General features: G+C 40.5%; 1 protein-coding gene across 3 annotated transcripts in view; it reads right to left on the reverse strand.

The window, feature by feature from the left end:
• Positions 1-20,840, reverse strand: part of dnmt3ab (DNA (cytosine-5-)-methyltransferase 3 alpha b) — a 44,497-nt gene extending 23,657 nt beyond the window's left edge. The window contains exons 1-6 of one of the 3 annotated variants that reach the window (XM_072364737.1): positions 20,709-20,840; positions 18,017-18,227; positions 13,799-13,900; positions 8,775-9,117; positions 4,086-4,132; positions 934-1,080 (exon numbers count right to left, since the gene is read on the reverse strand). In XM_072364737.1, coding sequence (XP_072220838.1) covers positions 934-1,080; positions 4,086-4,132; positions 8,775-9,117; positions 13,799-13,900; positions 18,017-18,097 — 720 coding nt within the window. In that variant the 5' untranslated portion in view covers positions 18,098-18,227; positions 20,709-20,840. Of the gene's footprint in view, positions 1-933; positions 1,081-4,085; positions 4,133-8,774; positions 9,118-13,798; positions 13,901-18,016; positions 18,228-20,681 lie in introns of all 3 variants that reach the window. The other 2 variants (XM_072364736.1, XM_072364739.1) reach the window with 2 other exon arrangements.
• Positions 20,841-25,562: the final 4,722 nt, after the last annotated feature.

The raw sequence follows: 25,562 nt of genomic DNA on the forward strand, positions 1-25,562 counted from the left end.
ATAATTCTAATCTAACCAATTTCTGTGCCACTGACTGTTTTTTTCCCATAGGTTTTCCTATAAGTTTGCAGAGATATGCAACCGTGCCTCAGCTTGACAACATTCAACAAGCAGCTTGAAATTGGGATGAGCTAGTGGAAGTGACTGGCTTTTTTTTCATCAGTGCTCCTGCAGCCCCCATTTGACCTAATTTTCTTCAACCGAGAAACCGCCGTTTCATGTCACTACGCCAGAAGAATTCATCAACTTAATGGAGCAGATGGATTCAAAGGTCTCGAATCAGGCAAATAGCTTTCCAGATCAAATGAGAAAACTCTCACTGAAGAATATTGGTCTTTGGGAATCATTCAAACTCAATGAGACTCAAACTGAAGAGATTCAAGTTAGACCATATTGAATTTTTGATAAAGCTCTGGCCTGATACAAGCATCCATTAACTTTGTGTAATATTCAGATTAACAAAGAAACTTTTATCTGAAAAGAGATGTTTCTGTTTTAAACTTTTTCAAAGTTAAAACTACAAATAGTGAAAAAAAGAAGTTTACAAGTACATGGCCAATAAGTGCAAGGTCCCTGATTCAATCATAGCCAGGAGCCTTTGTTGCATGTTCCACCCAACTCTTACATTTTTCCTGTCTTGCAAAAAGGCAAACAAGAACCGGCCAAGGCCGATCAAACAACAACAACGCAAAATTGGCAGGACTGTTCAGTTCACTGAGATTCAACTTACTTTTGACATAAGGCATTGAAACCAGTGAGGAAGATGCAAATGTCATTGCAAATCTGCTGAAATAAATGGTACCTTTGTGAGATGTCAAATGACCCATCAAATACACTTGGACAGGAATGCGACAGGAGCCCTATGTTTAACCCTAGCAGCTTTAATCAACGCACTGCTGTCTATGGTGGCTGGGACAGAACTGGGGTACTCACCTCCATCTTCCACTTGGCCAGCCACTCCTCTCTGGTCCGCTTGCTAATGTAATAAGGGTCACCAGCCTGGAAGGTTATTCTGGGCACGGGCCTCTGACGGAGGCTGATCTCCCAACCAACTCCCCCTCGCCGCCTGCCTCGACCTCCCTGTTTAAGGTGTAAAAAATAAATAAATAAGAGTTAGCTACCTGCTTCTTATTCCTTCTGTGAGCTTTTTTTTTTAAGTGGCGCACAGATTTGTGGCATAATCATGCACCTAACATGTCACCATAGCTTGTGAGAGAGATTCTTCTTAAAATGGGGGCAATTCTAGGTTAAGCCAATGGGACGGTCTAATTTTTAGAAAGATGATGACTTTGTGTGAAATGAGGCTGCAGTGTCTAATAACAACTCCCTGCAACAGTCTCAAGGCCGATGCTCCCAAGTGTATTTGATACTTCAAATCTATACACAGTTAGGTACCATTTCTTTCATGAGTCCAAATGCAAGAGGACCACTTAGTATTTCTGGACATCTGAATCTGCAAAGTTTCCAGTGGAGAAAACCTGCAGGCTTTCATCAATAGCTGCATTTATGGTAAAGCTTGAGGTAAAATGATTGTCAATACATGGACTTAAAAGAACAGTTTGGGAAAATGTATTTGTGTGCTATCATTCCAAAATCTAAATGAGAAGATCGATACACCTCGGTTATCTGTCCATTCATTGCAAAGTTAGAGCAAGAGGCTCACTAGTGCAGTTTAGCATGAAAACCCACCTGGCTTTGTCTAAGGAGAACTAAATCCAACTCTAGAGATTTACCGTTTCTCTAAAACTTAATGATGGGGAATTTTTTTTGGTTAAATTTGCATAAAAATCAGTGTATATAAAGCTGCCGCGATAAAAGCTTTGGAAATATGTGTATTTCTTGCATGCGTTCCCATTACTCAGTGAGGTGTCCTAGGTTTGGTGACCCTGCTTGTTCTCTTTTCCCAAAGAAAACCAATCATTTTTATTAGTTTCAGCTAGCGATGTGTTACTGAATAATAAAATCCTAAATTTTTGTACCAGTCTTTCAGGTGGTTCAGCCCCTTGGTGCCATGCTCTGGCTGTCACTCACAGTCTGAAGTTAAATCAACTAAATGTGACGCTGAAACTTTGTCAGGCCAATTTTATGTTTACAACTTGAATTCACCATCCTTGAGCGGAATCCAATTAAAGCACTAACTAGTACTTGTATTTGTTTTCATTTTTATCATGCAATGTCATATTTGATTCTTTTTAAATCATGTATCAGAGAAAACAAAAACAATGCATCTTATTATACCTGTATTCCTGCGTTAAATCTAAGCTTCATGAAAAATGATTTTATGAAATTCTAAATGTTTGGTTCATGTTTAAACTGTTGATAATACAGGTTGTTTGGACAGTTTAGACAGCTACATTTTGTGGTATTGTACTGAAATGTGTTTCCACGCCCTTTTAATGAGTTTATGTAACTTATGTATAGACAAACTTTTATAGCAAAGTCTTCCAGGATTTTAATTGATTTTTCGGATTTTATTACTACTGACCAATTTGTAAAAAGTCCTACAAGTTTATATATTATATTATTGTTATATTTGTTTTTGATTTTTTGACTAATAGTTAGACTACATCCACCCTTTAAATTAAAATGACCAACACTTTCACGCGCATAGACAAGTTTTTGGATCAAGCTAGTCCAGCTGAATCCTTGATATGGTCAAATGTCAAATTGTTTGTCGCTTATTCATGTTTCTACCCGAAAGACCACAATGAAAATAATCATTCTGACAGCATAGTTTTTGCAAATGAACAACAAACAACCTTTTGAAGTCTAAAATCTTACCCTTTTCCTTTTAAACGACTTTGTAAGCGACGTCTCACGGTTATAAGTCTCGCTTATATAAGCTGTTGAAAGCGCATCCCAGAGTTCGCGAGGCTCCCGTGCGAGGTGAGATGCGCGCGACGTAGGCCTAAATGTCAAGTGAGCTGGCTCTAAGCGGGAGACCGTGTTCCCAATAATATGACTGCGTTTTTTGGAGCTATTAACAGGCAAAAGCAACAAGCATGCAATGACACCTGCCAATAGGGCAAAAGTGTCACTAACTGCAGCGCTAACAATGCTCTACAGCAGCCAGACTGACTTGCAGTAAGAGGTATACCCGCACATGCGCAACAATAAATTAAGTAGCTTGTCCACAGACACATTTAAATTGCACAATCATGTTCCATGCGAATTCACATGGACCTTTTTTTCCCTTAGTCTTTTTTTTCACTCTTCCAATCTTCTGTTCCACACTCCAGTCCAGCAACAAGCCTCTAAATTCAGCCTTTTTTCGTCAAACAAGATAATCATGACCAAAACTCCCTTAACTCAGCGGACATCAAGGTGACCATGGTCCATGGCCAACATTAAAGTGAAGTCAGGTGCTTAATCCCCCATTTGCGAATCCAATGTACTGTTGCTCTTTTGTTTTGTAACTTTTGCTGAAGACAAGCCATTTTAACATAAGACAGGCTGCTGGGTAGCTTAAAGGCTGCATGTGTTATGCAAGATGCAAAAGTGAGAGTAGTACTCATCTAATTTAACTCTCAGCAAAAAAGCAGAATAAAATGAGCCTATTCTCCTAAATGTTGATTTACTCCCAGGAATCTACAGTCCTCAGTCTAAAAGTGGAAGAATCCTCAGGCGAGATACTGAACCTCACATTATTCCTCAGCCTGTTCCTCACTTGTAAGTGTAAGATAAAAGCAACTGCTGATTAACGTAACAAAATGTAGCAATGTAAAACGGCACCCAATCTTCGCAACACAATAAAACACCACCAGTAAGCCCTACAATCATCAGCGATGAAGTTTTAACAACACTGAGCAGACAGACTTTGATAACAAACCTGTATCTGCTCGAGCCAGGTGAAAAATCCACATATTTTGTCCTAAAAAAGAAAAAAAGTTTCCCTTTGCTTCTCAAAAATGACTTGTGTTCAGCCTCCACCACAGCCATCTATCACACTGGCAAGCAGAGGATACGCTATTTGAAACAGGAAACATAATTCTTTCCCCAAAAACAGGAAGCTACTACCCTGCCAACTCTAACTTTAAGAGTTACACCGGACAGAGAACAAAGACACAACAGCTCAGAAATCTTACCTCGGTCCTGACTGCATCCCTCCCGTCCTCGTCCTTATGCTCCACATCTAGAGATAAGACAATGACACAATGGATGGCCTGAATCATTCATAGCAGGGTGGGAATTGGCATTGGTTGTCCTTGTGTTAAACCCACATGGCTTTTTATTCATCAATTAGCCATTTGACACATTTATTAATCTCACCCTCCAATTCATCCCCTTAACTATTTGTCAGATCAAATTAAAGTGACATTAATAAAAATCCTAAGAGATAATGGCTCAGAAAATCTCTTCATGTGTGTTTCGAGCTCAGAACCATCTGGAATCACTGGAGCTTGTGTGCTCAGGTATCATCCGAGGATTTGATGCAACTCTGAGGATTTGGAGTGGCTGCCCAGGTTATGGTGAGAGTGGAGAGTTGCCAAATTTAATCTGGCAAATGTTGTACTTCTGACCTTATATTCCCCCTTCAAGGGACACCGTAAAGACAGAAACATCACTGCTTCACTTCTGTCACTCTGTGACTGTATTTAGGCTAAATCTTGCAGTAAATTACCAATACCTGAGCTGGATCTTAAGAGAGTTATGCATATATAGAGGAATGCAAAAGCAAGAATTTGTCTATATAATTTAGAGCGGTACGACAAAGTATGGAATACCTACTTTCCATACTGTGCCAGTTCTTAACAATCTTATTTTACGACTACTGAAGTCGTTCATTCACACAGGGACTCTAATTATGGACAAATTTGAGAAGTCAGAGCTTGGCATGAAAAAAAGACTCATTTGGACCTTTCACCAGCCGACCAAATGATCTACTGTGAAGGACCATCTAATAGGAGTTTTAGATCATATCACATGACTATAATTATCAAGCACAGGTTTCCTGACAGTGACGGTAATGTAGATGTTCAAACTGAATGTTTCACCACTAAGAGTGCTTAAAGTTAGTTTCATGAAACTAACTTTTCTTGAAACCTAAAAGAGAGCTGCAACATGGTCAAAGGAGGAACCCATAACATTTAGGGAAGGCTCCTGGTCATATTTCTTTTACTTTCCCAAAGTGTGCCAACTTTTCTCTTAAATTGAAGACTCCAAAGATGCATGTTTTGTTTCTCCAGCTATCGCCAGATATCTGCAAAGATGTCATCGGTGTACTTTGGAAATTCAGCTAGAAAAAACAATTGAGATTTGCCGGTTGTTCAGGATCTTGAGAATAGCTCCTGATTTCATAATATGAAAGTAATTTACTTCTAAATTTATGTCTGACATGGCTGCCTGGCTGTATGAAGGGAAGGTTTCCGAACTGTTACACACTATCAGCACCTTCCTGTAACGACAAACAGTACGCACAGGGAGGAAATTTTCCATACATACAGAGGAAGTTGCGAAACCAAATGTGAGAGAGATGCAGCAGCACGGTCAAGATAGAAAAAAAAAAAAAAGCCACAGAGTGATGTGACTCCAACGGAGTATTCCACATCATTCAAATAGCTGTGCCCTGTATTAGCGTTGTGGCAGAGCCTGAGTAAACATGACTATCTGTTGAGTTGAAGCACCAACGCTATCGTAACACTTGAGACCTGAGAGGCTAAGACTAACTTTTGATGGCATGTGTTCTATGCAACCAAAACTGGCTTGTCAGTGAAGTACCATAGAGGCCTGTCCAAACAATAGTCTGCTCTCTTTGCAGCCTCTTCAAGTTGGTTCCATGTATGGCTGAGCCCCCTGGACCCGCTCCCTCCCCCCAATCCCTCTCTACTGGTTTCCTTGTCCTCACCGCGAATAAGTGACTATATAACAAATTGGTGAGGCATGTGGACTGCCAAGGTCACTGGGTTTGCGAGGGGAGCTGGCAAATGTTTCCCAGAGAGAGTATACCTTGCCAGTTTGAGCGGGTTCCAGCTCTAGTATTGCTGGAGTTCAGTTCCACTCCAGCCGGAGCTCAAATCCTTCCTGTGCCTTCCAGATGGATAACAGAAACCCCCTTCAGCTTGCTACTGATTCACAAACTGCCCCCCCCACCCACCCAGGTCTCTCCTTGCTGAGAGGAATTACCCAACACTTTATTTAAATGTGTGTACTCACAGCATTATGTTTCACATGCTGATTGAAAGAATGATATAAATACTGCACTAGTGTGTCAAAGGCAGGTCAAATATTGCAAACAAACTGATGCGTGACTGCAGTCGTGTCACTGCCACCTGCTGCAGGTCTTGAATTACCTGGTGAGTGAATGCAAAACTTTTGCTTGAATATCTGTACGTTTTTTTCCTGGCTTTTGATTTGTGGCTAACGGTGCCTTTTCTAAAAATCTGGTTCCTCATTCTAACAAACTGGGTAACATGTTAATGATTGCCTTAATGTTATGAGGGTCACTGTGTTTAGTTTCGTTAGAGAGCTGATGATAAAAAGAAGACTGTCAGCTAAGACTTAAGATAAAGTGTTAAAACCTTAACTTGAGGCGACTGGGCACATGATGTTAACACTAATGTACCTCCCAATGACCTTCCTCTACAACCGTTTCCAACAAAGTTAGGATGAGGGGTAAAACGTAAATGAAGACGGTCTGCAATGTTGTGCATTACAAGAAACCCAATGTCTTGTTAAACCTGAATTCTATGTCGGCAGGATGTTTTAAAAAAGTTGCGACGGGGGCATGTTCGCCACAGTGATGCATCATCTCCTCTTTTAACAACACACTGTACCTGTTTGGGAACTGAGAAGACCAACATCCGTGGGTTGTGAAAGTTTTTTTTTTTTTCATTTTTGCTTGACAGGATTGCTTGAAGGATTTCAGTTGCTTGCCTGAACTCCTTTCCGTATTGTTTATGATGACACAACTTTTTAAAAGTGTATGTTGTCTTTGTGCTACTTTCAGTGATTTGAAAATCATTTCATTCTGTTTCTTTGAACACAATTACAAATCATTAAGGGGACTATAAATATCTTTGTGTTCTTCTTCAAAAAGTTGCTTCAAAACACTATCATTGTGTTCAGACATTGTGTTATCAGTGTAGGATGTAAAAGTGCCGCTGCTATAACACACCAGTAACTAAGTGCATCTAACCTGTGTTTTAATGTTTTAATGGACTTAAACCTGACTAGCCCCTAACAAGGAAACCAAATCTTTAAAAGCAGCACTCAGAAATGTTGTGCCGAGCCTAGTTCTCCAACAGCAAGCAGTCTGTGAATTTTGCTGATAGGAGACGTAACAAATCCTAGAAGTCCAGATCAGGTGAATAAAGAGTGCAGAGTCAGTTTGTAAAGAGTTCTGGGCACGATGCCATTCACCTGGCAGGGCCCCCGACTGGGACGTGCCAGCTCCCGAAAGAGGCTTGTTGCCAGGAGACGAGTCGCTCCTCCTCTCGATTTATTTACCGCACTCCTCATCAAGGTCACAGCCAGTGTCTCTGCGGTCGAGAGAGTGGCAATAGAGGCACGTGGCTGAGGTAGAGATAGGACTAAAAACAGAAAGTGTGTGTGTCGGAGTGTGGCGAGGGCTAAGTGATGTGGCTGATCTCCATTTTGGCCTAAAAACAACTCATCTGCCACTCTTTCCCACAGTTTAACTCAATATGTCCTGCAATGGTCCTTTCCAACAAGCTTCCTCACCTATTTCTTGTCATCCCTTTTCTGTACACTCTCTACATATAAATACAAATACAAAAAATGCACTGGGAGACTGTATGTTTTTTTTAATAGAAGACAGTAAAATGTGTTGTCAATTATTTATTTTGAGCTACTAATCAATAGATCATTTTTCAATCTAAATACTGAAAAAAGGGCACAGAGCATTTTCCTCATTTTCATACTCTATAGTGTTAAATTAGAAATTTTACTTTAATATAAATGAATAGCCCTTTTTAACTGTAAGAATTCATACCACAAAAATTTGCAATGAAAGTGTGTGTCTATCCATGTCTGCAATCAAAATGTGACAGACGTGACTCTGTGTAGTCAGTCGCTATTAATCCCAATTTAATTCCAAATTAGAGATCTTTAAGACTGTGGCATTACAGGTAATGTGGTATGTAGCGGAGGAATGTGTCCAGATAGAGGTGATTGAATCACTCATAACCAGCCATTAAGAGTCCAGATGGTTCAGAGTTGGGCCTGAATCAAATAGAGTGTCTGCCTGGCCTGCTTTTGATATCATCGGCGGTGCTTTGAAGAAAACTCAACGACTGATGAAAAGTATATGCTATTTGGCCAGAAAAATAAATAAACGAAAGGTTATTTTTAAAAAACAGTTGCATCTTTCCAGAATCGTCTGGAATAAACTGGCTGAGAGCGCTCTGAATGTTGTCTGCTGCGGGCACTGACGACCTCAAACACAACCACCACCTCAAAAAAAGGAAAAAAGATCTCTCTTTGACGGCGATAAAGTGAGATTGCAAAAATGCATTTATTTTGATGCCTCAGTGTGACTCGGTACACTTCATGAGTCAGGACTTGAACCCAGGACTACTATGATGAGGACTTTCGGCGTCTGCATATCGACCCACTGCACCATCCAGCACACATGTGAGCAAATATTTGGAAATTTTCTTTATCACATTATATCAAAATGGAGTTGCACTGATCCACAAAGTGTGACATTTATTTATAGAGCAGCATTCCACATCTTGTTCTGGTCACATGTACATGAATATTTTCCTGCTGGCTCCACTGAAAGCGGTTGAAACAGCCAGAAGCCAAAAACTCACATTTCGTTGGGCGCTCCAGTTTCCGTCTTCCTCGTTTCTTGCGCGGACTGTCGTCCTTGTCTCTGTCCGATTCCTGCTCCTCCAGGCTGGACAGGAATCCGTTCTCCTGGGAACGACTCAGGCTCTGACCTTGGGAGCTGTCTTCTACCAGGCAGAAGGAGGGGTCTCTGGGGATTCCATTCTCCACTTCCATCTTCTCCTGTTTGGGGAAGCAGGTTTCGGGCATCCTTTCTTTGTGCCTGCCCATGTCGCCATTGTGGACTTGTGTCATGGACGGCCTGCATACCCCAGTATAGATGTTGCCAACACCCACACTGTCTTTGGGAGAGCCGCAGCTTTCAACCTGCACGTGGGGGAAGAGAAGGTTCAAATGTTAACATCCTGGTATTTTATCAGCCACGGAGAATTTTGCAGCAGCTATTTTACAGTTTGATGTTCTGAAAGTGCACAGCATTGCTTTGCCTGTCAGCAGTTTTGGCACATCAGTGGATATACTAGCTGGCTGTAAAATAAACAGAGTCTCTACAACAATACAAATCATCCAGCATGCTTGGAAAAAGTTCATCTGAGTTAGCAACAATAAAGCAGTTGGCACTGTTAGATAGGGATGGAGTGATTTTAAGGGAGGATCGTGATCTTTTTTTCAAATGGCGGTCATTAAGGCGATCTTGAATTAATTTAATGCCATAAGATGTTCAAGAAAGAATCTCTAGAACCTGCGCTTTACTGTGCACTTAAAAATGTTTCTCATGGAGCAACATGTCTGCATAAAGAGCCCTTTGATCTGAGCAACTGAGGAGTGAATATTAAACTCTTAATTACACCCTGTTGCATTTTTTTTTCCTTCTCACTTTTTTCCAGAGGCGTGCCGCGGACGCAGGCTCTCTTTGTCTCCTGTTCTTCATCTTCTTGCTTGCTTACCAAACACTTCTCTCTGCGCCACAAGTGGTGTGCTATATCATCTTTCTTTTTAGTCACAAAAGAAACAATTCACGCATATATTTGAACAACAATAACTTTATCAAATCGAGGGGTCAGCGAGGGATCATGCTCCTCACACAAATAGCCAAAACAAAATAAAATTTTGAGCCACAGACACTTCTGCCTGTGCAGAAGTGGCGCAAAACCTATATTTCTAAATAAATAATAGGCTGTAATAGGGATGGAGTGATTTTCGATCGGATCGTCTATTGGCGATCGACAGTGGCCACGACCGAATGATCAGGGCCGATTTCACATCCCTACTATTAGAGTGGACTTTTCAGGACTTTTCAGGCTAAATGGACTATTTCAAAGAAAGTGTGAATTAAAGCAGTCATTCATTTAATCTCTTGTGCTTCCTCTGCTCTTTTCAGACAAAATCGAACCTGTAGCTTACTCCTCCGCACTTATAAGTTATTAAGTTATGGAAATTCCCAACCAGCTCTGTTGAACTACTAACTTCAAAGCTGAGCCAGTAAATCTGCTGTTCAGCCATTAACATGCAAGTGAGGAAGGGATTACATTACAGCTCATCAGGTACAGGAATAAGCTTCCTGTAGGCGTGCATTAATCATTACAGCAGCACAGAAATATGTTGGGAATGTTGGCTGTTTGACAGCAAAAAAGCTTTTCTCTCTGTCCACTTCAGAGAGCCCAGTTAAACTATTTTGCTCTGAACAGTGGAGTAAATTCAGAGAAAGCAGAACTGCTGACAGCTGACATAAAGTTTTAGGAGCAAATATTCAGCTGTTACGCCTAAAATTGTCATGGAGAACCAAGAAAAGATCTGTTAAAACTTGTTACTGTTTGATGACATGAAATAGTAACTCTGCTGCTGCCTAAAATAGCTATAAAACACACTTTCTAAAGACAATTCCATTTCTGTTTTACTGGGAGCAGAAAGTGGTGCATATCTTGGAAGATAACACTGTCAGCACTGATGAGAGCAGCACTGAAGCTTTCACCCATCATAAAATCTGTTTGCATTTATCATAGAATAGGAGGCAGCGAGGCCATGGGAGGCATCTGTCTGCCATCATGTGATATTTAGCAGATCCAGAGCAACAAGCTAAAGGGTCAGTTTTGTAATTTGATTCTCATAGACTGAACAGGAAATCACAAAACCTAAAAATTCTCTGTGTAATGGATGCAGAGTAAATTAGGTGGAACAGACATGGCAAATAAACTCCTGTGGAAGTTGTACAGTATAGTAAAAACAAAGCTGCAACGAGCCAAATTTGGCTTTAAGGCATTCCTCACAGGCCACAGGAGTTTAAATGACTTTATGATTGTAGTAACAGAAAACAAATTAGCTCTAAACTGCACTCAGACAAAGAGCCGCTTGCCAGCGAATCTGTTTGACACGAGGGATGAAAACAACAATCCCACAGCTCACATTATTAATGTTCTCAGTTTGTTCATAAATACACAAAGAGGTCGGAGTGTGTGTTTGGGTCTCGGCAAATGCACACACACACAAACAGAAAATCAAACACATGCAGAAACATGCTGCACTCAACCCTTGCTGAAAGCATTACGCAACAGAGCAGCGACCCAGTGAACTACATGTGGCCCCTGCCAGAGGTCAGAGGTCACAGCTGGTAAATCAGACAGCTCAAAGAGACAGACAGAGGTCAAAAGAAAAATACTAACTAGCTAATCCACATTTCGGCTGCTGCATTATACTTACACGCTAGCTTTTTATCACATGCAGTTGTAAATAATATGATGGATAACCTATTGTTCACGGAGTTAAAAACACACATTTCTATACATTTTGTAAGGATGTGGGCAGGCAGCTGTAGTTTATATAATCATGAGGTATATGACAGAATTACACATTGAACTTAGAACACAATTTAGAGCCGAAAAAATTACAATACTGAATGAATTAATGTGCACGTAGCTTGATAATCGATAATTCGTTTTTAACTGTTTTTTAAATGGTAATCGTTATCAGACTGTGGGGTTTTTCCGCATTCATTTGTCAGCTTAACCCTTAACAAAAGCTGAAGACATCTTAAGATATCATATTGGATTCTAAGTGAGTCTCATGGGCATTGTTTACAATTTTCCAATACTATGCAAATGCAAATATTCAATCGTCAAGAAAATAACTGAGAGGTTCATTGAAAATAGTGCAGTGCACAGTAAGTGGATTTTACACTTAACAAAGAACCTAAATGCATGAAAGAAATGTCATGCCACTTTGCCTTGGTTTTATAAAGGAAGAGTTAAAAATGTTAGCAAAACCTGTTCATTTAATTCTTTGCCAATATCTAAGGCCATCAATGTCAGTATCATAACTGTACACTAATATCAGACCTTAACCAGTGGCTGAGCACAAAGACTTCAGTTAGGATGCATGTTAGGATGCATGATTGTAAAAAGTAGCAAGGTCAGTTAATATGTATTTTTTTTTTATATTATTATTATCTTATGGGTAAAACAACAAGGAGAGTTGAGTGATTGTGATACAGTATGTATGCATCTCCTTAACTATCTTTAGTTTCACTGCCATTCAGAGAAGAGTAACAGCAATAGTGAAACAGCTATGTGACCAGAGCATCTGGCACATGTGGTCTCCCACAGCTGTGAAAACACTCGCCCAGGCGCCCTGAATCTGAGCGCGGCTTTCCTCTATCAGTTACTGAAACAGAGCCTCAGCATTTGTACATGCACTGACACAAACCCTCTGGCATGCCGTGTCGTCCCCCCCAACCCTCCTCACACCCCGCCACATATTCTCGGCAAATATTTTTCTATTCATCTTTTTCGGTTTGTCGAATCCCATTGTGAGAACTAATGAACATACTCGTGCTTAGGCTTATGCACATCGTCTCAGAGGAGAATGTAATGCGCGCATCTATGTTGGCCCAAGAGTCATCATTTAATCAGGCCTTTTAACTTCAAAAGACAACACTAAGAGGTAACAAATGGCTTCAGTGTTGTACCTGTGTGTAGATGAGAAACAGTTGGCGCTCTAAGTTAATTCATTCATGAGTACAAAAGAAAGCGCACGGTCGCAGGTTGACTGATTTTCTGAGGGCTGATACAACATGTTTATTTTTGCACTGAGACAGCTGATAGTTACCACAGTTTCACAAAGATTTTTTTTTACTATTCAACTAGCGTTATGGCCTCTATTTTAAGTCCACCTCAACCACGTGAAATGAGCATCAGCGTCAGTTTTGGAGAGGTCAAAAGAGAGCACAATCAGGCTGGCTGCAGACTTGACTACACTCATTCCAAGTTAATTCAGTCTATCAGGGTGAATAAACAGCACATCAGCTTCTATAAGGGATCAATAAAGGCAAAATAAAAATCCTAATGTTTCTACAAAAGTTTGGTTGTTTGGTCACTTTTGTTTCTGAATTAAGGCTGAAAGCAGACACTTCAGTAATACCCTCATTGCTATATCTTAACTATATGTAACTGTGTACTAACATAATAGCTGGTTGGATGGTCAAACAGTGTCTCCCCTCATGTATTTTCACATGTTAATCCTGTCTCACAGTTGGCCATGGAAGACAGGTTTCCATCCTGCCATCAAGTGTGTGGCTGATTGATTGCTTTGAAACAGCTGCCTTTGGACATATTCTGAAGTAGTTCTTCTTTTTTTCATTTTATCTGACAACGACAGAACCGTGGCAGATACAGTGCAAGAGAGGGAGGAAACATGTAAACATGTAAGAGTTTCCTCCAGCACCCCGCTGATGTCGCAGCTATGTGGTATGCAGTGAGCATAGCACTGCAATAAACGGTTCAGGCAAAGATATTACAAGCGTGAAAAGTTCCTCAAAAGCTTTTGACTTATTTTGCTCATCTTTTAAAACTGGTGATCATTTTACAAGAAATACTAGAGAAAAAACTAAATCAATGGGGCAAATTCAGCTATTTCACAGATTCTTTCCATGAGCCTATGTGCAAGAATGTGTTGATGCCTAATCTGGACAATAAACAATGCTTAGATGACAATATAACAAGTATGCAAGGTTGCACACATGTTGCTGCAACTTGTGTGACATCAGGTCAACACTTACTGGAAACTGCTTTCTCCCAGGCTTGCCAATCTTACAAGAGGCACTACTTAAAGTTGACTTCTCCTCAGCTGTCAGGTCCATATCCAGTATTGTGTTCTCACCCTGTGAAGAGAAAGAGCACATGTTGATTTGGGACGCACCAGCCTGGAAATATATGAGTGACAGTCTCGTTATCTTTGGAAATGTCAACTTTACTTTCGAGGTCTAACGCACATGAAGCTGAATCTCCAATATCTATCATTTTGTGTTTGAACATGTTGAAGAGCAAAATCCCCTCAGCCAGCGATGCAGTAGGAATGATACCAGATCTGCAGGGAACACACAAAACTCCACCACAGTGAAACACTTGGAGCATTAAGGAGGACTCCAGCGAATCCACGAGTGTCCTCCGCTGACAAAGAGACAGATAGAAACTGAATGACATGTCCCTTTGAACTGGGCTGAAGTGAAAGCTCTTAGGACGCAGCGCTGACCTTCCACAGACAATTCCCTCTTAATGCTGTTACAGACACACTGACCAGCCCCCACCTTCCCCCTGCTGCAATCTCCCTTTCATTAATAAGGCTGTCTATCCCAATGAACAAAGCCCCATGTCTGCCACCACCAAGTACCCCTGGGGTTGATGAGAGAAAAGATGATCCTAATGTAGATGCTTTGAGCTTCAATATTGACTGAATGGGACCGCCAGCACCAGGTCTGAATGCAAATGAGACGGCAAGGCCATTCCTGACAGCTGCAGTGGGGGGTGGAGAGCTGGTTCCTTATTAAATTCCTTCAGTATTAAATGTGAAATTCCCTCGAAGATATATGGGCTCTCAGCACTGTAAGGCATTCTGCGACTGAGTATATCTGCTGAAGTGCTGTTAAGTACATTTATTTCGAGCTTAGGCAGAGTGGAGAAGTATAACATGGAAAAAGATCGCTGTACGATGAGACATGACATGGCCTTTATATGGGTAGATTTAATACAGCATGACAATTCAGTGACTGATTGAGATTAGGGAGGTCGGGGAGACACCTATGTTATTTCCATCAATTAGCAAACTAGGGGGACACAGTGCTCATTTGTAGAAATATTAGTATAACATTTTAAACTACAAAAAGCAAGTTTATTCTGGAGCTTTCAAACAACATTTGAGACCTTTTGCTTCTGTCAAATGTACTTCATCAGCAGAAATCGAGTTTGTTCAGTTTTTCTTGAGCGGTCGCCCTTCCTTCTTTTTTTCTGAGCACTTTAATGACTTGTCTCATCCATTTTGATTTCAAACACTCCATCTCTTTCATGAGCATCATGTGAGTCGGGAGAAAAAAGAGCTCCAGAAAAGCAACTAACTGGGCCTCAGGGAGAGATTTTTTTTCTCATTTGCTGTTCCGAGGGTCAAGGATGATCCACAGATTTCAAACCAAAAGGGACAGGAAGTCCTCAAACTTGCTCAGAAAATGGATCATTTCAACATCTACGGTCTTGTGACGAGTGTGCAAATTCTGTTTTTAGATGAAGGTCTTGTGATGTGAATAAAATAAGAGATTTCAGAACTGCAACTGAATGCACGTTGTGGTCTGGCAAAAGGGATGTTTCAGTGTAATGCAGAACTTAGATAATCTCTAACATGGTACCTTGCCGTTGTGTAGTTCAAAGTGATTCTGGTATTTCACTAACATCTGTGACCCATCTGATTCTTTGCTGACAGAACACTGACTGGAGTGGTGTCTAAGCCAAATAAGCCAAATGGTGTTAAACAGAACCATAGAGGAAGTCTTACTACATGGAACAGAGCAGGCACTTAAAAAAATACTTTGCATGTGCTTGGATAAAGACTCCATCTATCACTGTCAGAATCAACTTAAAATAAGCAGATGGATGAGGTGCTCCAAGCTGAGCCAGCCAGTAAATGAGAGGCATCATTGTTGACTGTCGTTGTACCAAGAACACGCTCATAGCTGCCAGAAGACACTGGGAGTCGTTAAATTTTTTTTAAAATGGCCTTCTATGTGTTTTCTTAAACTCTTCTGTGTCCTCAATCATCATGGGCTCAAAGACAGATGGTGAGAGGAATTTGTAAGGACTACGGAATTATGGGGTGATATTTTCTCCTGTTTTATCATAAGAGATGGTTCACTGTTTCCCATGCAAAAAGAGAAAATAAAGGAAGCTCCTTTCTTTAAGAGCATTAGCGCTTATCATGGCTTCTATTTAGATACTTCCAGGTCATTTCACTCAGTAAGGAAACTTCCAATGCAAACCAGACTAACAAGACCCACTGAGGAGTTGGGATAGCTTTGAGCCTGGTGTGATGTATTCTCTTGCAACTGTGACCTGGTGAATATCTCAAGAATCAAGCGAATCCACCTAACAAGGTAGTATGTACTGTTTGCTGCTGAATAAAGTGTAATGCAGACACGAAAACCACACCAAAAGAAATTCAATAAGGCATGAAAATAGTTGTAATGGCGCAATTGTTAATTGATTTAAAGGGTCATGGGATGTTTACAAACATAAGCAGTACTTTAAAAGGTCAGGCCGTGATATACTGTATATATAGGCCATGAGTGTTTTCTGCTGCAGTGCGATAAATCCATTAGCCATTACGGATCCAAGGGGATAAACTCATTTACATAAAGGAATGCATGTGATCAGAGTAATTGACACTGCAATAAATGGTGCATAGTATTACAGTGGGCATAAATTGTTCTCAAATGTGGGGGGAAAACAAAATCATGCAAAGATTTTCATATAGAAATACAGACATTAGCAGCAGGCCTTAAAATGAATATCTTAAATGTAAATATCTGTCCTTTTGTAAGAGAATGTGTCTCTGCAGATGGTTTCTGCTCATTGTGCAATCAGTAATAAGAGTGTCTGGTGCTTTGGTTTTTCCCTCACACAGGCGGCAGAATTTGCATAGATAATAGCATGTTTTGAGTGCAGCCTGGTGTGCAGGCTCATTTGGGAACCACTTACATGGATGACACAATTCAGTGGTGCCAGGCCATCTCTGCAGGAGCAGTCTGCGCCACAGTGCTCCCAAACACAGCGCTCAGACAAACTAAACCAGATCAGCAGGTCATTTTCACACACAGCATCACCCTAACATTTTCTGAAAAACAACAAAAAAAAGCCCTGAAATATCATTTGTTGTTGCCTGGAGTGAACCCTACTACTACACTGTCAATATCTCTACACTATTTCCGTTTGGGTGGGCAGTTATTTAAGGCAATGTCTGTTGCCAGGCAACAACACTAAGGGCAGCACTGTGTAATGGGAACGTAGTGGAAGAGGACAGAACCACCCCCCACCCCAAGTAAAAGAGCTGTATTCCGGCTCCAATTCAACCTACATCAGCCAACGCCCACGTCAGCAACCACCATTACACCAGCAAATGTCACATAATACAGCTGTAGCTCTCCACAGTCTCCTCAGTGATGCTGCTACCACCGCCACAGAAGTGATGCTGCAGTTACACAAAGATTGCAGTTGTGAGTCTATATGCATCACAAAAGATGACCAAGCATGCTGCACGCTGTCGGGATTCTTCAGCTCTGACTCTTCGGATCTGAAGTAATGCATTCAAGGGCTGCTCCAGTAAAATTTTTGCACCATTCATTAACCAAATAAATAACTCTCCATTCATAAAATTGGGTAAGATTTGAATTGATTTTGGCGTGACGTGACAGTACTAACCATAAAACGAGTTTCCTCGAATGTCAGTGATCTATATACATGTATTATAATGGTACAGAGGACCATAATTCTCAAAAAAGTCAGACATTATGTGATGATGACCGTTAACATGTTTGTCAGCATTCTTATGCTAAAACTGCTGGGCCGAATTTAAGGAAACATCATGTTGAAGTGGAGTATGAGCTAAAGGAATTTTAGGGCTGAGCTATTTTGCTTTTATTTAATATTACGTGAAACAGCGAATTTACTTTGGTGAAGTGCCCTTCTAGTTTTTCCTACAAATTCCTCCATCATACAAACACTCGTACACAGATGCTTATATTTTCAATAATACTAACAGACACATTGTTCTATATAAATGTTAGATGAGCAAAGTAGGATATAATCTCCTTTATTAAAGCTCTAGTGCATTCTGGTATGAACTAAGTGGCACCAACAAGCAACGAACATAAGAATTCTTGAGTCATTCACCAACATGCTACAGATGCTTCAGGTGAATTCCCTGGGGAACTGAGGCACACGTTAACATATCTTACCATTCTGTTTCCAGCTGAATCAGCAAAGTCTGAGCCTTTGAATGCAGTGGTGTTGGGGTTGGCGACAGTGTTGGACGGCATCGTTGAGAGTCTTGCGGTTTTATAGGTGATGTCTGATGATGGGCAGTGCAGATGAGGGAAGTTTCCAGTGAAAATGAACTCAAAAGGAAAGAAATAAAGAAAATAGCGATGATCCTTCGTCTCTGCTCTCCTGGAAGATAAAAGAGACAAATTAAAATGAGACTGTTCATCTCTCAAACTTTGAATACGCTTCAAATAGAGGCCAAGGCTTTTCCAGCCTGGCCTTTCCAAATGGTATTAATGTTGTTGCTGCTTTTGCAAAGACAAGGTTGCTTTCCATTTTCTTCAAAGTCCACTAACACCACAGGGTGTGAAGAAGCCTGCCGCATCCATTACGTCAGTGCCTGATTATAAATATCTGAATTGACTGTTTTGCACACTCATTAGACAAGTTTCCATTTCCCCTTATATGAACGGCTTGATAAACAGAAATATCCCTCGCTACCTCCGTATCGTTTTGATTTAATGTCACCTTCAAATTTACGACAAACTAAAATCTGACCCAATGGGTTTCATTATAAATCCAAACAACACTGCATCCCTGAAAGCACATGTTGATTTGAAGTCAAAAGGAGAGCTCACTAAATGGGATGAGTTTCTGAAATGACAGCTTCAGAAACTTAAATGCAATGTTTTGAGTTGAAAGTGAAATGAGTTGAGGTGAAATTAAACTGCCATTATTGTTATGGGTTATGGGGTTTTATATGTTTATTTTCTATTTTCCTTTGGATTTCCATGCTGGTTATTCTAATTTCCCCTCCTGTCCTTGTTGCTTAACTGGTCTAAGTTTGCTGACTGCCACAAACTCTTGTATTTGCAATAACCTCATCATATATACTCCTTGGTTGTCTTTGCTCTCTGCGAGACCCTTGTTGTTGTTGTTGTTGTTTACTGCATATGTCCTCTCCTGTTCTCTGCTTGCCTCACATTTTTGGATTTCTGTTAGGCTTTCTTGAAAAATATTTGGCTTTCTTAGTCAAAAACAAATCTTCATTCTCATCGACTTGCCTCCCAACTGTGAGTCTTGGGTTTGGGGTCTCTGTCACTAAAACTGAGACAATGATCCAGCATGGAGTTATAACCTAGTTTGTGTAAAGTTCTAACTACAACAGAGCAGCTTGATTTCATGGTGGAGCAGAGATATGGCAAGGTGGCATGGAAGCAGACAGAAATTCTTTAGGGAAAAAGATAACTATGAAAGAAAGTATGTGGAGTTTGGTCGCACAGCTGCAGACACAATGAACTTTGAGCAATGAACCAACCCCCTCATTCTAAAAGATTTTGACAGGAACACACAGCCAAAGCAAGACTTATCAGAGACCACTCATTCGGGTCATCTGTCTCATTTTTCTTTTAATAATGCTAAAGTTAAAGCTATAATCTATTCAACTGCACCTCTAAGTTTTCCTTTGCTGTTGTGATGCTTTTATATCAGGCTGCAGCCATGCATTCAGACCCAAGCAGCACTTCACACAAACTGCATAATGCAACCCTTGACATTCTTTGTGCATATTTCCTCAAATCATCTTGCTTTTCTCCGAGACTCGAATTTCTCTTTGTTGGGTCATGCATCTATAGGACCCGCAAGGGCTTCTATATATGCTGTATAGCGACTATAGCCGACAGGCCCACTCACACCTCATGCGTGTGTGGTTGTCGTCATTAAGTGGCTATTAATGTGCACTCAGTAGTCTGTGCAAAGCTAAAGGGGGAAAAAAAGAAAAAGAAAAGACAGCTGCAAGTATTCTTTCTATTAATAATTAATTTCCACCTGGTTTGAAGTTACTCCAGCAGGCTGCCATGCGCACACAGCGGAGCTACAGTTACACTGTTGCACTCGTGGAAATGTGCAAAAAATAAAAAATTAATTAATTAATTAAAATCCAGTACAACTGTGTTTCTAAAGAGTGCTTGATTTCCTGTAAGGCTCAAGTTAAGACTGATGACATCCGTATGTGGTGTATTTAAAAGACCCAGTCTGATGGAATTAAGTCCTTGCTCCAAATATCCAAATATGTGCATATATATAGCCTATATATAGCCTATATATATATATATATATATATATATATAAAACTGCAGCCAACAACCAGAATGTGTTGTCTTGCTACATCGTTTATCATTGGGCCACGAAGGCGTTTATTGTCAGGCTACACGCTCACATTACTACGATCGACTGACGTGCATCTCTTATTCAGCTGGCTTTGCCTTAAAATTACAAAGTTTTAGACGTGTTCTGCAGGAGGGGAAGTCTGCGATATGACCCAGGGGATTGTGGCTGTTTTACAGGCCACGGCCACTATAGGGTAAATTCCCGTTATTTCTTTAAATGAGACAAGTGTCTTTAAGGATGCCGGCTCCGTGCCGTAAACACGATTAAGTTCACCTCTTGATGAGCATCATCTGCAAAAAAAATAAGAAAAAAAATAAGAAAAGCGAGCCCCCATTTCGCTATTTCATCAAGCGCCTTCCGCTCTCAGGGCTTTCGCGTTTTTTGTTCACATAAAGGTTACCCTTCCTGCGCAGCTACTACAGCGCCGGGTTAAACGGATTTAAAAAGCGTGAATCGCTGTGTGTTCGTTACCCGATTTTCCCAAGTCCCAGGCCTGACCCTTTTTGTCTCGCTTGCTCCCGGAGCCTCCTTCCTCTTCTCTCCCCGTCCTCCACCTCCCCGGCCGGCCAGCTCTCCTCCAGATGCGCCTTATGCCGAGTTGTGCCTGCACGCCGAGATCTGCATGCAACCCGCGGGAGCGCGCACTCCAGCGGAAGCTGACAGATCTAACAGCGATTGCAGCACATTTTTTCTTTTTTCTTTTTAAATCAAATGGAAGACAAATGTGAATTGATTTGAACCCCGCTGTTTATTATCATTAACGATTACCAGATATCATAACGTTTATTTTTACCTGATGAGCGTATTTCGCCTGTTAAGAAGGATTTTATGCGTGTGGCCTCTGAGGAAGAGGTCAAACGCAGATATGTGCTTGCACCTGGTTTCCCAGCAAATATCAGTGTGATATGAGAGACATGTTCAAAACTCCCTCATAAAAGTCCTAAATATCATATGTTTGAAGCATTTCATTCTTTTCCATCTGGACAAGATTTCAAATGCATGAAAACAACCTGTTCAATTGTTTTTCTGCGTTTGTCTTTGTTTTTTGCGACAAATGCATATCCTGCCTATAAACTATCCTCTGCCTGTAACTCACAGAAATTAATATTATATCTCATTCCCATTGTTTTATGAGAAACAGATGAATTCCTTTAATTGCTGATTTTACAGTACTGGGATATAGGATATCATGTCCAACTGTTCTTTAATACACTGCCAAAGGTTTATTCCTGGGATGACTAAACTTTGTACAGTCATAACTTAAACCAGCTGTCTAAAGCAATAACAAAACCATTGAAGATTTAATCATTAAAAAACTACTAATTAAATAAAAATGAATACCCAAACTGGACAGAAGAACATGGCATTGATGAACAGACGCACAAATAAAAAAAAAACAGTTACTGAGGTTTGTATCAACACAATCACTGATCAGTTTTAACAGTGTATGTAAAGGGGGTAGCACTGATAATCTGATTCAAACGCAACTTTCTGCTGGGAAAGTCCTGCCATCCACACAGATGTAACGTTGACACTTGTCACTGACCTAAACATTAACACCACTAATCAAAGCAGACACTCTGATTATGGGATCTGATTGCATTTGTGGGAAGCCAGCCAAATCCATAGAGACCCCACCCCACAACCTACAGGGCCTTAAGGATCTATTACTAATGTCTTGATCAGTAGATTGGTGTGCATTTACTCTAAATTAAATGAAAAACAGGGGTTCTCCTCATCCAATGGTGCCTGTATCACACAGCTGTGGTACCACCTGCCACAGATCTCCCCAGAGACTGATAATCTAATATTTACTGTTTGTTTATTTGTTTGTTTCGAGAGAACCTTTCACACATGCCACAACGTTGTATGCACTGAAATCAGACGTATGGCACTTTTGAAAGCGTTGGGATTTTCTACCAGCTGGTAATGTGGACGGCTTTGAGTTTTAAGTTCAATTTTGAAAACGTCATACATGGCACATTGTAATCTGCTTAGAAGTAAGATACACGCACGCATCTCCACATATCTATGTTATAACCAACCGTCAGGATACTCCAAATGACACTGTGACGAAAGAATAAATAAATAGATCATGTTGTTTCCCTCTGCGGTGGCACTGAAGTGCAAATGACGACACAAAAAGAGAGAACACAACAACATTTCTGGAGACAGCTTAACAAAACAGAAAACGCAAAAGAAACTAATAAATAAATAACGATGATCATTTTTTGGTACAACATATCTTGCTTGTGATTGGACAGAGCCCAAGTCAGTTTAAATAGGCTAAACGTCATTTCCTGTTTCTCGTCGGTCCCCTTTAATCTCGGGACACTTGCAGTTACTGCTCTTGCTAGCAGCTTTCGAAGAGTTCTGGCTGCCCTCTATACACTACGGTCACTTCCTTTTTCCGGCTTCCGGATTTGTATAGCACGTTTGCGTTTAATGGTTATTTCTATAGAGCCAGTATAAATGTGGATTTTTATCTATGCCGAAATTTTCTTATGTACTTATCTGGGAGAGTTGCGAAGTCTCTTTTATTTTTGGAGGGAACGAGATTATTGGAATGTCCTTTAGTAAGCCTGGAGAGCTATTCGCGAAAACGTCTTAAATAAATTACAAAAAGCTCGTCTAATAGGGTTCGGACTATGTTAAAGACTATGTTAAAGGTGGGCATAGCCTATATCGACGTTCAGGATCCTTAGAACGGAGCAAGCTTTGTTTTAGCTTTATTTCCATGTATGTTGACATGTGATTCAATATACCACTGCACCCACGTCCTGTTTTTCTGGCACTACTAGTTAATATATGTTTAAGTTCGTCACAAATGTTTCACCTGGCGTTAAATGTCCCCACAGTACTACTCTGGCTGCCCCCTCTGACCTTAGTGGAAAAAAACCTCTAAACCAATAAGCTCCAGACCAGATGCCATGCAGCTGTTTAGGTTGAGTGTGACCAGTCCTGAGTAGTTTTGGGCTTCAAAACATAGTTATTGAAAACCACCTCCTTCATATGCTTTGCACATTCAGACAATTTTGTGCAATCCATCCATGCACAATCTGTTCCTTTTGATCTGTGAAGCACATTTTCCAACATATCAAAGATACAAATAAGTTGAACAGTTGCACAACAAACAAGTATACGTGCCATTCTTTAATTCAAAATATCTACAATTAAAGTGGCTGGTATACAACAAGGAACTTGACTAGATATAGTCTGTTAAGAGTATAATAATCCAAGTATGGAAACACAAAGTAATCTTATTTTAATAATGACTAAATGCAAAATAGGAACCTGGGATATCCTATCCTGGAATTTGTTTTATCTGTGGGCCCCCTGATGGCTGTGGGGCCCAGTAATTAGTTGGTGCCTCAGGCCAGCTTCAAGGTCTGAAAGTGAAGCATGTGTTTGCTATTATTGATTATTTGATAATACAGCAAGGCAGTGTATGTTTTCTTTTTTGACACTGGTATGCATTCTGTTTTTAAAGCTTCAAATTCCACACAAGTTCACAGAATGCAAATCTACTGCACCGTAAACTCAACTCATACATTTTATGGGTAGTGGCTGCAGATGTCTGTATGCAGACAGTGTGCTATCGATAAATTTTAAATCCTGCTTTATGAACCAAAAACTCAAATATACAAGTATAAAACTGTATTAAAAGAAGTGAATTAAGTGCGCTATAAAAACTGAATTTCCATTTTGAAAACATTTCCCACATTTCTTACCATAACCAAATAAACACTTAATGTGTAATCTATATATCTACATATGGCCAATCAAGTAGAGTCTTGTGACAAAGTATTTCATTTTGCATTTAAAACTGTACAGCTATCAAAATGCATTTAAGGCTATTAAGCAGAACCCATACAGAATCCACCACATCTACATTTAATTTCCTGCAGAGCAGCTGGAGCAAGCTATCAAATCTCTTATCATTTTTATTCCATTAACCTCAGTGTGTACTGCAACCCACATTTATCCCAAGCACGCCCACTAGACGGAGACACCATGAGGTAAGTCACTGAAGTTGCCAGATGCACAAAGGTTAAAGGCTCAGAGAGAAAATCCCCGAGGGGCAGGTTGAAACCTTTTTAGGAGCAATGAGGGAGAGAGGAAAAGTCTGCACAGCAGGCGGATATGGTTCACTGATCTGAAAGCAGCAGCCCTTCTTTCTCATAGAGTCAGCAGCACTGAGTGGTTCATTTAAGGACAGCAACCGGAACTCACTGCCTCATGAACTACAGTGAGAATCAGTGTGACACTGGCTGGTGGAAACTCTTTCTCTCCATGAGGAGGATGATGAGCGACAACAGCATGACTTTTATTGGTACAGAGTGTAAGACTGGGGTGAAACTGAATGCTGGTGACACCTGCTGTAGCGAGAGTAGCTAAAAAATGTGATGTTTTAAAGATCTTTGCTTAGTGATAGCATCACAATTGTATAAAATACAGTTGTGAAAGTTTGCAGGTGGGTAGCCGAGATCAAAAAGAGAGCAAAGTTAAAAATGATTAAAGGTAAAGTGGGAGGCCAAGAAACTCACAGCCTCTGCCTTTTTATTACATTTGTTTCTCCTTATGAGTTTCTGTATCTGGTATATATGCGTATACACTTTCCGTAGTGAGCGGGATTGTGACTTGCCTGAAGTCAGTGTCCATGACAGGAAACAAACAATATTAACTTTGAAGTTAATCAGAAACAGGGATAAACCAAGCATGACTGACTCATAAAGGAACAAGTGTTTAGACAGGCAGGGTATACACAATGGGAATGAGAACAAACAGAACCACTGTGGTAGAAAGGATATAGTCTTTCAGTAAGTAAATTGTTATTGCCAACCCCAAAGTACCCCTGTACAGGTGGTCTCGACCAGCTCTCCAAGTCTTATTCTCTGTAGAATAATCCCTTGACAAATGTAGCCTAAGACTAATTAAAGCCGGAGGTGAGGAGACACGCCTGGCTACCAACTGCCTTCTTATGGGTGCCTACCCTGCTACCTCTGATGATACACCTAACTGAGAGGCCCTGTTAAGTTATGTGCCATTTCCAGCCACACCCCCTCCCCAGCGTACCCATTAAACCTGAAATGACCAGCATGAGCCATATTTGAAATCTTTTTAATATATCTCACATTTGATGTATTTACAAAAGAGAGAGGCTTTGTGACACAAAACTATGTCTTGTAAAATCAACATGAGAAACAAATATGTACGAGAAGCGTAACCATACAGAACACATACACAGATAATTAACATCAGGGAGCACTGTTGTCTGCTTCGCACACTGTCTTTGAAAACAATAAAAGGTTTCACAATGCAGGCAGCTCCCTATGACCGGCTGTGTTGTAT

The sequence above is a fragment of the Leuresthes tenuis genome, unplaced genomic scaffold (genome assembly GCF_036924035.1).
Source record: "Leuresthes tenuis unplaced genomic scaffold, fLeuTen1.0.hap1 SCAF_15, whole genome shotgun sequence".
In the NCBI taxonomy this organism is placed as follows: Eukaryota; Metazoa; Chordata; class Actinopteri; order Atheriniformes; family Atherinopsidae; genus Leuresthes; species Leuresthes tenuis.